The following is a 10,892-nucleotide window of genomic DNA, read 5'->3' on the forward strand; positions in this document are numbered from 1 at the left end:
AATTATTTGCAATAAACCAAAAAAGTAAATTTAACATTTAATTTCTGCAAAATACATTAAACTAAACGATTAGTGGTTACGTGCAAATGTAATATTTCTCTTGAATTTATTTCTAACATTCGTGAAAAGCCCGGTAATGCAAAACACAAGAGGTCAAATTACAAATTACACAATGTAGTTGTAATTCATTGTGAATTTCCACACAAAAGGAAGCTTTTATCACATTTTCTTTGTCGAATTGTTTCGCTTTGATATGCACTTTCCAAACTTATAACTTACAGTTTATACTCATACTTACTTCATTCGACTTGCTCGACTAAACTTGATCAAAATGATTAAAAACACGGTAGAAATGAATCAAAAGTATTAATTAATCATAATGAATCAAGCCTTATAATTAATTATAAGAAATATATTTTGTAGACCTCCAAAAATATGGAGCTATCAACAACAACTAAGTACATTTCCATTGCAAGGTATAACAGCAGGTCAACTATTAGAAAACGCCGCAAAAAAATATCCAGACCGCCTGGCGGTAATATCTGCATATCAATCAAAAAGCATAACATTTGGCGAGCTTCTGACACAAGCCGATCGATTCGCTGCTGGCCTAATGAACATTGGCATTGCAAAAGGAGACTACGTGGCAATATGGGCACCAAATTCGATTGAATGGGTGATTGTGTCGTTAGGCTGTGCACGCGGTGGTTTCGTTTTGGCTCAGTTGAATCACTCCTACAAATCAAACGAATTACTGTATAGCGTGAACAAAGTTGGAATTAAGGCGCTGGTTTGCGGATGCAACAGCGTGAAGCAAAATTATTATAGTATACTTAAGCAGGTGGACGATAGAATGTTCCAGACAAAGGAAACTTTGCCAAAGGTCAAGAGCGCAAAAATGGAGAGTTTGCAATTTGTTATTTCTTTGACCGATAATGAGGGTACCATACCATACAACGACGTGTTCAGTCAAGCTACAGCAACTACACTAAAATATATTAAAAATAATCAATACAAACTTAGTATGGATGATCCGTTAAACATACAATTTACTTCAGTAAGTTTTTTTTAAACAAAATTGCAAAAAGTTTACTATTAGTAAATTTTATTAGGGATCAACTGGAAATCCGAAAGCTGCTTTGTTATCGCATCATAATGTTGTTAATAATTCATATTCTATTGGAAGACGTTTTGGAATGCATGAAAAACACCATTCAATTTGTGTTAGCGTACCGTTTTTTCATACATTTGGAACGACAGTTGGCATTTTTTGCGCTTTAAACTTTGGAGCAACTTTAGTGCTTCCTTACAACTATTACGATCCCAAACAATGTTTTCAAACGATTGCACAACACAAGTAACACTTCTATATTTAACATATTCTGTAGTAATCTTCTTATTTTAGATGTTCGATTATTTATGGAACACCCACAATGTATGTGGATTTAATAGCGCAACAAAAACAACTTAACATTGAAATCTTACCAGAAATAATATGCACAGGTGGTGCTCCATATACAAAACAATTGATCAATGATGTTTTTGAACGTTTAAAACCTAAATATATTGTGGTAATTAATTAAAATAGATTTAACTTTCAAATCTAAAGTGAAACAACTTATAGAATGTATACGGAATGACCGAAGGAAGTGCAGTCATGTACCAATCAAATCGTCAATCAGAAAACATCAAGATATTCTTAGGTGATCATATTGAAGCAAAAGTAATTGATGAAAATGGTATTATTGTACCAATTGGAACACCAGGAGAATTATGTGTTCGTGGTTATAATACAATGATTGGATATTATAACGATGATGATCTAACATCAAAAACATTTATGAAAAATCGTTGGCTAAGAACTGGGTAACACAATTTGTTCACAGATTATATTCAAGCGTGTGAGAAACTTAATTTGTTGTTTTAGAGATAAGTTTGTCATGTATGATGATCTCAGTGGACAAGTAATCGGACGTATCAAGGATATTATCATACGAGGTGGTGAAAACATTCATCCGAAAGAAATAGAAGATTATATATCGACACATCCATCAATTCTGAATGTCAAGTATAAAAAATAAATATCGGGTTATTATAACGCATATAATACCATATTTTATGTTTATTTAGGTGGTTGGTTTGCCACATGTTCGACTAGGTGAAGAAATATGTGCATGCGTCCGACTCGAGGATAATATGATCATTACTTTGGATGAAATTAAGGATTTCTGTAAACAACACATGGCACATTACAAAATTCCATCAAAAATGCATATTGTTAACGAGTTTCCCAAAACTACAAGCGGAAAAATTCAAAAGTTCAAACTGGTACAACAATTAACGCAATGAATTATTGTAATAATCATGTTTTATACAGCTAGGCAACTGTTTTTACAATTAATTTATGCTGGTGTAACTGGTATACCTATAAATGAAATATAAATGATTCAATCATAACCAATCACAACTCGTCATAATCATTAAAAACTTGATTGACAACATTGCTAGCTACGCAATTATTTTCATGCTAGGTCATTATAGGCCTCTTTCATTTATAAGTTAGATAAAGTTTCAAAGGTCGCGAATATGTACGTAATACACAATACACTCAACGATAATACTTATGTAATTTTGTATTTTGATAACGAAACTAGATAACTAGTCAACTGTTTTCATTTAGTTAGTATTTCTACACGTATATGAGTTGTCGATCAACATGATTCTGAAATTACGCTTGGGAGTGTACCAAATAAAACGGTAAGATTATTAATTATTAATCTAATTATAAACATAACGATTAGACTTCTGTGGTTTTAGCGGTTTATCAAAATTAAGCTATATACATAAACTTGGTGCACAACCATTGTTATCAACAACTGGTGGACAACTTGTCGAACAAGCTGCAAAAAAATATCCGGATAGACCTGCCATTATCTCATGTCATCAATCCAAACAACTTACATTCTCTGAATTATTACTTGAAGTAGATAAATTTGGGATAGGTCTAAAGAAATTAAATGTTAACCAGGGTGACTTATTAGCTATTTGGGCACCAAATGAAATAGAATGGATTGTTACTTCTTTGGCGTGTGCACGACTTGGTGTTACTCTAGTACAATTGAATCATTCATACAAAAAGAATGAATTAATCTACAGCCTGAATAAAGCAAAAGCCAAAGCGCTTGTTTGTGGACGTGTTAGTGCCAGACAAGATTACTACGATATTATAAAGTCGGTTGATTCTAAAATTTTCGACAATGGCACTGATATTCGATGCGACTCGATGCCGTCGTTGCGTAGTATCATTATGATGGACGACAATCGAACGTAAATGGTGGTTTGATCAATATATTAACTTGATATGCATACGAATTATTTTTCTAGAGGTACGCATTACTTCCACGCGCTTACACAGGGACACTCAGAAGATGATTTTAAATGGATTAGGGAAAGGCAAGATGAAATACAGATTGATGATCCTCTTAATATTCAGTTTACATCTGGATCTACCGGGGCAGCTAAAGCGGCCATTTTGTCACATCATAATGTGATTAATAATGCTTTTAATTTTGGTAATAGGCTGGAATTGTTTAAGAAACATCATCGGATTTGTGTACAAGTGCCGTTGTTTCATACTTTTGGAACGACGGCTGGGATTTTTCCGTCGTTGCATTTTGGTGCCACATTGGTACTACCAACTGATTTTTATAATCCTAGGAAGGCTTTACAGGCGATTCACGATCACAAGTACTAATTATCTTAATTAATTTTTCTCAAACTTATGTGATACATGTTTTTTATAGATGTACTGTTGTTTATGGGACGCCAACAATGCACACTGACTTAGTTGAACAACAAAAACAACACAAATTGGATGTCAGTTCTGAAGTTGCTGCAACTGGAGGTGCCCCAACTTCCCCACAATTAATTTTTGATATGTATAAGTATTTAGGGTACCATTCAGTTATGGTAATTATTATAGCAAAGTTAATTTCTTTTTATCAGTTATTGCTTTGGTTACTTACAGAATATTTATGGTTTGACGGAAACTACCGCAGTTTGCTTTCAATCATATTTACATTCAGACGCTGAACATGTAGCTAACTCTGTGGGACGTGTTGCTGATCATACCGAAGTGAAAGTAATTGGTGAAAATGGTAAGACGGTGCCATTCGGACAACCTGGAGAGCTTTGTGTTCGTGGATACATGGGTATGTTGGGATATTTAGATGAACCCAAGAAAACGGCCGAAATGATTGGGCCAGATGGATGGGTTAAAACCGGGTAAAAATAATGACATTCGAATATTTATACAAATAATACAAAATTTTTATTTTTAGTGATAAATTTATAGTAACCGAAGATGGTACAGGCAAAATTATTGGAAGAATCAAAGATATTATTAATCGTGGTGGGGAAAATATTCATCCTAAAGAAATTGAAGATTATTTAACTTCTCATCCAAAACTTATAGACTGTCAAGTGAGTAAATAATAAATATTATTACGTAGTAGTTTTACATATTGAGATTACTAATTATAAATTATTAATTTATAGATTGTTGGTTTGCCACATAAAAGATTAGGTGAAGAAGTGTGCGCTTGTGTACGTCCAAAACCAGGCGAAGAGATTACGTTACAGGAAGTAATCGATCATTGCAAGGAGCACATGGCACATTATAAGATTCCGTCCAGAATTCACATTTTAGATGAATATCCCAAAACAACTAGTGGTAAAATACAAAAGTTTAAAATTGTTGAAATGTTAGTAAAACATTATAACTTACAAATTTAATTTTTGTCTGTACAATGGCCCTAAAACTGGCAAATTTTGTGTTCGTACTACAATAAAATCTATATAAAAAGTGTAAACAAATCCAACGCGATATCGCACATCGCGTGATCTCACTGATTCAAACAAACAACACGCCGTTCGTCGCATTGACTAATTTAATACAACAAAGCGCATACTAGCGTCATCTAGGCGTAGAATAAAAAGTTATATTTAAGTAAGCCGCAAGCAGTGCGTAAAATTACACGCCACGAATTATCATCTCGACCTCGCACCTACGGATATACAATCTTTTGAGGTATGTCCTCTTCTATAATTTAAATCAATCTTTCATACCACTAGAATATTTAATTGCAAATAATTGTGCAAAGTAATAATATTGTCCTAACTATACATAAATAAATATATATTAATATATTAAATACAAACAAATTAATTTATTACATTGAATTTGCGGTTCACAATCAATGTGTTACGATATATACATCAAATAATAATAATATATGGTATTTGTATCTTGAATGCAACTTTGCGCTGTTGATATAAGAAATGCTACATAAAAATGTAAATAATGTAAATGCAAACACAATCTATTTACCATCGATGAATGAATAGTTTGAAAAATCTTAATCTACAGAAAAATGTGTATAAGATAACACATTCAAATCATGAAAATTCCAAGTGTGAAAAAATGACCATACAAATAAACAGCGCAAACCAAAATATTTAATGCAAAAATGTGCTTCTTAGCGTCATCTAGGCGCAATTTATAATATTATATTAGTATAATGCAAGTTACAACTTTACTCGCCCAGATACGATTGTATGCACATACTGCAATGCACATTTAATCATGTGCAACTACATATTTTGAATGTTCATATGTTTTATAGGTTTCTTTTTGACATTCTAAACTCATTTGTTAAAGAGTATTGTTTTAATAAAAACATTAAAAAGATATACCTAATAATATTGCTGTAACAATATGTTAAAAAACAGAAGGAAATATAAACAAAGTAATTACATAATTAAATTAAGTTTCATAATCAATGTGTTACTATTGCTGCATCAAATAATATTTATTTATAAAATAATTCACGAATAAAGGCATAGACACGAAATACCAATGCTAAATTCAACTTTGTGCTGTTGAAAGATGTAACGCTGCATAAAAAAATGTAAATAAACACGATGTGGCGTGATATTGATAAGATAGATCGGTGCGAATCGCGTGATCTCACACACACACACACACACACCAGTCACACCAGGTAACTTCAGTGTAGTCGCATCACAACAAATATGCAAGCGAACATGTCGAATCTTGTCGCCTTGGATGATTTAATGCCAAAATGTGCATCCTAGCACCATCTGGATTTGAAAATCAGAGTTGTATTTGAAAATGCTCCTCATATGTTCTAAATAACACACATAACTACGCCGAAAGTTGAACAATTCAACAATAATACGCAAAACTGCTTCATTGTTTATTTCTTAAATCGAATACAAAAACAAACATCATGTAAATATATTAAATTGGAATATAGTAAAATCGCATATAAACATTCGTTATATACTGCTGAATCTTAATCAGCTTTAGGGATCAATCCATTCACTTCTGGCTGTAAGAACTCTTCAACTATGGCAGTTACCATTTCATTCAAAAGCTCAATTGATTCCTCCTTGTCTCTGTAATAAACAACAATTTAAAATCCAAATATTTACCCTACACGAATAAACCTACGATTCTCCAGCCATTGAACACAATTCTGAATAATATTTAATTTTTGGTTCCGTTCCACTAGTCCTTATGGTAATAACTAGACCGTTGTTAAATTCAAAAGTAATCATCTGACTACTTTTTGATACTGGTAAGATGGCCCTCATATCGGGCTGAGTATTATCAAAACCCGTAGTTAAGTCACGTACACTCATTATTTCGTATTTTCCGTCGAGTATATTATTTGGATACTAAAAATGTAAAAATATGCATAATAACAATAATTTACTACTTTATTTAAATATACGTACGCTTCGTGAGCCATTAAAGTTCCTTAAACGCTCGAAAATTTTACTAATTGTAGGTCCATCATGGCATATGTAATAGGAGTTATTAGAAACATGATTGCCGTATTTTTTATAAATAGTATCTAAGCAATCTTGTAAAGTAAGCTCTTGTGCATACAAGTGCACCGCAAGTGTAGATAAATGCGCAGCGGCAGAGACACCATCTTTATCCAATACAGAACTACCACACATAAAACCAATAGCTTCCTCAAATGCAAATACTACCTCCTTACCTTCGCCTAATAATTCATAGGCTTTATTACCTAAAACATAATTTACGATAAGTTTAAAAATACTGCACATATTTTGTGTCAACGTACCCATCCACTTAAAACCTGTTAAAGTTTCGATAAAATTGAAACCTTCAACACGTGCCATTGACCTTAAAATTTTAGAACTCACAGTACTAGCCAACATATAAACATTTTTTAAATCACTGTTAGGATTCTTCATTTTATAGCATTGCAAAAGCCACCAGCCAAGCAGTGCGCCAATTTCGTTGCCAGTGAAAACAGTCCATTTGCCACTGGAGTTAACTTCAGCGACAGCCAATCGATCCGCATCCGGATCATTAGCTAATATTACTTTACAACCATTTTGATCAGCAGTTTTAAATGATAAATCCAAACTACTTTTGCCCTCCTCAGGATTAGGAAATCTACAATATTTGCAACAATTTAATATTAACCTTAATAAAAATTATTTAAGTAATACATACTTAACAGTAGGAAATTCTGGATCTGGTTCAATTTGTTCCTTCACAGGAACTATTTCTAAACCTATTTGTTTCATGACTTCAGTTATGTACGTATAGCCGACGCCATGCATGGCAGTGTAAGTAAACTTCAAATTTGTATTGTCGTTCTGCGTAAAATGTTCGTTAAGTATAGAGCCTTTTACAATTGACATGTAATCCTCCATGGTTTCGGCGAGGGGATCGCTAAGTAAAGTGTTGCCCTCTAAAATATCAGTGTTCCATGATGTAGGCCATGGTTCCAAATTGTCAAGGATGCATTTTTGTATGTTTTTATCACTTGGTGATACAATCTGGCTGCCATTACATCCATACACCTGCAATACAAATATTTAGCAATAGGACTGATAAGAGACTAAGTAAATTTACTTTGTATCCATTATCCTCTTTGGGATTGTGCGAAGCGGTTACCATTACACCACCAGCGCATTTCCATTTGTTCACAGCGAAGGGTACAAACGGCGTGGGGACTAAATTGCTAAAAAGTTTAACTGGATAGTTGGCGTTTAAAAAGATTGCCGCCGTTAACTCAGCAAATCTGAAATATTGTGAGTAAAATGTTAATAATCTGTGGTGATAACATGGTGATTACAAAATATATCAATGATTATGTAATAAGGTCATCACCTTTTGCTGTTATAACGTCCGTCGTAGCCTAGCACAATGCCGTTACTTTTCAGAATTTCATTATGTTCGTTTTCCAGGTGGCGTAGAATCCCCTGTGCGGTCTGAATAATTACCAAATCGTTCATACACGCGTACCCAGCAGCCATACGCCCCCGCAGACCGGCGGTCCCGAAGGAAATGCGCGGCAGCATAATTTTCTGCGCTGCCTCCGCATCTTGCCTGTCGACAAGGTCCTGTACCTCAGCGCGATTTTTCTTATTTTGATCCCATGCCAACCACTCGTCCAACTTTTGGCGCAACTCCTCGCTGAAATAATCCATATCGCACGCCGCCCTTTGTTACACGATGTAACTGCAGTAACAACCTATCAAACAAAAACAAAAAAAGTCACCATTTTTATTCCCTTCAATATTGATTCGGATTTATTGTCACAAGATAAAGTATTCAACAAATACACCGGTGTCTACCTACATGTGTTCGCGATCACAACGCGTAATCAATTAAATCGACTCCGCACACTCCGCAGACGAAACGCGGTGCACGTAACCGGCGAGTTTTCCACCACCACTCGAGTTTTCTTATCAGCGGACATTCTGTACGTATTACGACAGTTTTGACGTTCGAAATTTGTGTGTACGCAGTACGTATGCGTGTGCGAGTGAGTTGATTATTTTATTTTTGAATGCGCTACAAAGTTAGCGCTCGTTTATCACCTATAATTAGTATATATTTGCACTCACGTCGTTCTTTGATAGAAGCTCCTCGAGTGTTGCCGCGCGCCTACGCTCCGATATGAACAATTAAACGTGCGTTGTCGCCGTCGCTGCCACGTACGAATTGATCGTCGCTCATTGCCGGGCGGCGCGCACTCGAGATGGAAATAGGGCAGGTGAAGGTGGCGGAAGACAGTGACTTTTATCAATTAAAGCGGCTGGTCGACGATGATGCCGACTGGAAATTGGAGTACGAGAAGGGAGCCACCACCAAGGTGCGTATTTATCGGTGTACAGGTTAATCGGGTTCTTGCTTGCAATTCCCTACATCCGGCAAAGTTATAAAGAGCGCCTGCGTCGCGACGCCATGCGGAATACGCTCGATAACTACGCGCGCCCTACAAGGACTAAACACGCGCTACAAATACAATAAAAATTACAAAATAAAATATGATGAATTTTAGGTATGGACCAAACAAGTGATAAATAGCAATTTCAAAATGGTTAAAGTCCACACCGTCTTCCCGAATGTAACACCAAACACACTATTTGATGTCCTGCACGATCCTGAATATCGGAAAGAGTGGGATGAGCATATGGTGGCTTCAATTGAGATCGGCTATTTGAATCCCAACAACGACGTTGGGTACTATGCATGTATGTGACTCTAATTAGTATTTGTATTAAATTGTTGTACCTTTCCTAATGTGCATGCCTTGAATGTTTTAGTGTCGTGTCCTGCACCAGTAAAAAACAGAGACTTTGTATTGCAGCGTTCGTGGCTGGATTTTGGCGATGAGAAATTAATTTTTAATCATTCTGTGAACCATACGCTCTATCCGCCGAAAAAGGGATTTGTAAGGTGTGTACGTAGACAGTCGTGTGATAAAAACAGCGTGTGATATATTGTTGTCAATTTATTGTTGAGAACAAATGTTTCTTATCGCAGAGCAGTTTCGTTGATTACTGGCTTCGTGGTGAGGCCAAAGGATCATGGGACATTTTTAGGATATATTACGCAAACGGACCCGAAGGGAAAACTGCCTAGTTGGTTGATAAATAAACTAACGCAAAAATTCGCGCCGAAAGCGATACGGAAATTAGAAAAAGCAGCTGAAGGTTATACAAATTGGAAACAATTGCAGCCTAATCCCAATTTCAAACCGTGGATTTATCCGGAACAGACATTACTCTCGAAAAGAATTAATGTAGCAGAGGTAATACATTTCCAACACTAATAAAATAATTATTTATTTAAATGTATATTTATTACAGTGCGTGAATAAATCCGGCACTGGCGATCAAGATAGTGAAGATGAGTAAATTCATCATGGTCAAATGAAAACACCAGCAAAAATCAAATAATTACAAAAGTATTATTACCTACAATCCTATCTATATACATTCCTATTCAAATTATTTACCGGTTTTATTTAATTATGTGATTTAAATGTTATCATATAACTCTACATATAACTGTATTGAATTTTTAAACAATACATTCGTTTTTTTTGCAAATCGTATGATAATATATACAGTAGGCACTAAATTTGTAAAATAAAACATTCGGCGAATTAAAATTACAAACGATATTGTGATTACATTGTTATGATATGCGCACATTTGAAATTATGTACAAATAGAATGAAATACGATAAGATAATTTTAAAAAATGCAATACAAACTGTTGTGACTAATGGTGTACTTCACGTTCATCTTTCAACGCCTAGACCCGAAGTAATTATTGAACTAAACAGGGTGAATAGATAAATATAATTGAAAGAAAAGAAAATGTTTTATTATGCTGGGTAGCCATGAACTGCGTAACAAAACCTCAATGTGAAAATAGGCAACTTTGTTGAATTAAATTTGCCTAAAGTCGTTTTGCCTAAATTGAATCAGTTTATGAGCAACATTTTTACTCCGACAATACCTCAACC

General features: G+C 34.7%; 4 protein-coding genes and 1 long non-coding RNA gene across 8 annotated transcripts; 3 read left to right on the forward strand and 2 right to left on the reverse strand.

The window, feature by feature from the left end:
• The first annotated feature begins 255 nt into the window (after positions 1 to 255).
• LOC135804384 (medium-chain acyl-CoA ligase ACSF2, mitochondrial-like) lies at positions 256 to 2,374 on the forward strand. Its single transcript, XM_065318250.1, has 7 exons — positions 256 to 363; positions 424 to 1,057; positions 1,113 to 1,357; positions 1,406 to 1,571; positions 1,625 to 1,866; positions 1,928 to 2,063; positions 2,131 to 2,374. The coding sequence occupies exons 1-7, from the start codon at positions 332 to 334 to the stop codon at positions 2,347 to 2,349; spliced, it is 1,674 nt and encodes a 557-aa protein (XP_065174322.1). The 5' UTR covers positions 256 to 331; the 3' UTR covers positions 2,350 to 2,374.
• Positions 2,375 to 2,554: 180 nt separating this feature from the next.
• LOC135789355 (medium-chain acyl-CoA ligase ACSF2, mitochondrial-like) lies at positions 2,555 to 4,875 on the forward strand. The gene is made up of 7 exons (XM_065299144.1): positions 2,555 to 2,757; positions 2,818 to 3,327; positions 3,385 to 3,747; positions 3,804 to 3,969; positions 4,028 to 4,284; positions 4,341 to 4,482; positions 4,558 to 4,875. The coding sequence occupies exons 1-7, from the start codon at positions 2,717 to 2,719 to the stop codon at positions 4,792 to 4,794; spliced, it is 1,716 nt and encodes a 571-aa protein (XP_065155216.1). The 5' UTR covers positions 2,555 to 2,716; the 3' UTR covers positions 4,795 to 4,875.
• On the reverse strand, positions 4,484 to 4,909 carry LOC135789356 (uncharacterized). Its single transcript, XR_010547532.1, has 2 exons — positions 4,787 to 4,909; positions 4,484 to 4,726 (listed from the first exon to the last, which is right to left on the reverse strand). It is a non-coding gene; the product is annotated as an uncharacterized lncRNA (long non-coding RNA).
• A 1,356-nt stretch (positions 4,910 to 6,265) lies between these two features.
• On the reverse strand, positions 6,266 to 8,559 carry Pgm2a (phosphoglucomutase 2). The gene is made up of 7 exons (XM_065317179.1): positions 8,240 to 8,559; positions 7,982 to 8,150; positions 7,577 to 7,929; positions 7,179 to 7,516; positions 6,823 to 7,121; positions 6,536 to 6,762; positions 6,266 to 6,480 (listed from the first exon to the last, which is right to left on the reverse strand). The coding sequence occupies exons 1-7, from the start codon at positions 8,557 to 8,559 to the stop codon at positions 6,378 to 6,380; spliced, it is 1,809 nt and encodes a 602-aa protein (XP_065173251.1). The 3' UTR covers positions 6,266 to 6,377.
• Positions 8,560 to 8,695: 136 nt separating this feature from the next.
• Positions 8,696 to 10,649, forward strand: LOC135803542 (START domain-containing protein 10-like). Of its 4 annotated transcripts, none has more exons than XM_065317187.1 (6): positions 8,696 to 8,834; positions 8,995 to 9,227; positions 9,417 to 9,609; positions 9,682 to 9,814; positions 9,902 to 10,169; positions 10,228 to 10,649. In XM_065317187.1, exons 2-6 carry the CDS (start codon positions 9,114 to 9,116, stop codon positions 10,273 to 10,275), a joined length of 756 nt encoding a protein of 251 aa, XP_065173259.1. In that variant the 5' UTR covers positions 8,696 to 8,834; positions 8,995 to 9,113; the 3' UTR covers positions 10,276 to 10,649. The 4 variants fall into 4 exon arrangements, with proteins under 4 accessions (XP_065173259.1, XP_065173260.1, XP_065173258.1 ...); XM_065317188.1 differs by having other exon boundaries at positions 8,998 to 9,227; XM_065317186.1 differs by having other exon boundaries at positions 8,769 to 8,897.
• Positions 10,650 to 10,892: the final 243 nt, after the last annotated feature.

Source organism: Atheta coriaria, unplaced genomic scaffold (genome assembly GCF_025399875.1).
Source record: "Atheta coriaria isolate IRGN ID8LTWV9N9 unplaced genomic scaffold, Caltech_Dcor_3.1 hic_scaffold_3_pilon, whole genome shotgun sequence".
Lineage (NCBI taxonomy): Eukaryota > Metazoa > Arthropoda > Insecta > Coleoptera > Staphylinidae > Dalotia > Dalotia coriaria.

Excerpts from the sequence above, each read along its gene's own strand:
- Pgm2a (XM_065317179.1), bottom strand. The coding sequence starts at position 8,559 with ATGGATTATTTCAGCGAGGAGTTGCGCCAAAAGTTGGACGAGTGGTTG. Across the intron at positions 7,930-7,981 it reads AAGAGGATAATGGATACAAA|GTGTATGGATGTAATGGCAG; the intron begins GTAAATTTACTT and ends TTTGTATTGCAG. Across the intron at positions 7,517-7,576 it reads CCAGAATTTCCTACTGTTAA|ATTTCCTAATCCTGAGGAGG; the intron begins GTATGTATTACT and ends CAAATATTGTAG.
- LOC135789355 (XM_065299144.1), top strand. The coding sequence starts at position 2,717 with ATGATTCTGAAATTACGCTTGGGAGTGTACCAAATAAAACG. Across the intron at positions 3,970-4,027 it reads TAGGGTACCATTCAGTTATG|AATATTTATGGTTTGACGGA; the intron begins GTAATTATTATA and ends GGTTACTTACAG. Across the intron at positions 4,483-4,557 it reads CAAAACTTATAGACTGTCAA|ATTGTTGGTTTGCCACATAA; the intron begins GTGAGTAAATAA and ends ATTAATTTATAG.
- LOC135804384 (XM_065318250.1), top strand. The coding sequence starts at position 332 with ATGATTAAAAACACGGTAGAAATGAATCAAAA. Across the intron at positions 364-423 it reads ACGGTAGAAATGAATCAAAA|ACCTCCAAAAATATGGAGCT; the intron begins GTATTAATTAAT and ends TATATTTTGTAG. Across the intron at positions 2,064-2,130 it reads CACATCCATCAATTCTGAAT|GTGGTTGGTTTGCCACATGT; the intron begins GTCAAGTATAAA and ends ATGTTTATTTAG.
- LOC135803542 (XM_065317187.1), top strand. The coding sequence starts at position 9,114 with ATGGAAATAGGGCAGGTGAAGGTGGCGGAAGACAGTGACTTTTATCAA. Across the intron at positions 9,610-9,681 it reads CGACGTTGGGTACTATGCAT|TGTCGTGTCCTGCACCAGTA; the intron begins GTATGTGACTCT and ends TGAATGTTTTAG. Across the intron at positions 9,815-9,901 it reads CCGAAAAAGGGATTTGTAAG|AGCAGTTTCGTTGATTACTG; the intron begins GTGTGTACGTAG and ends TTCTTATCGCAG.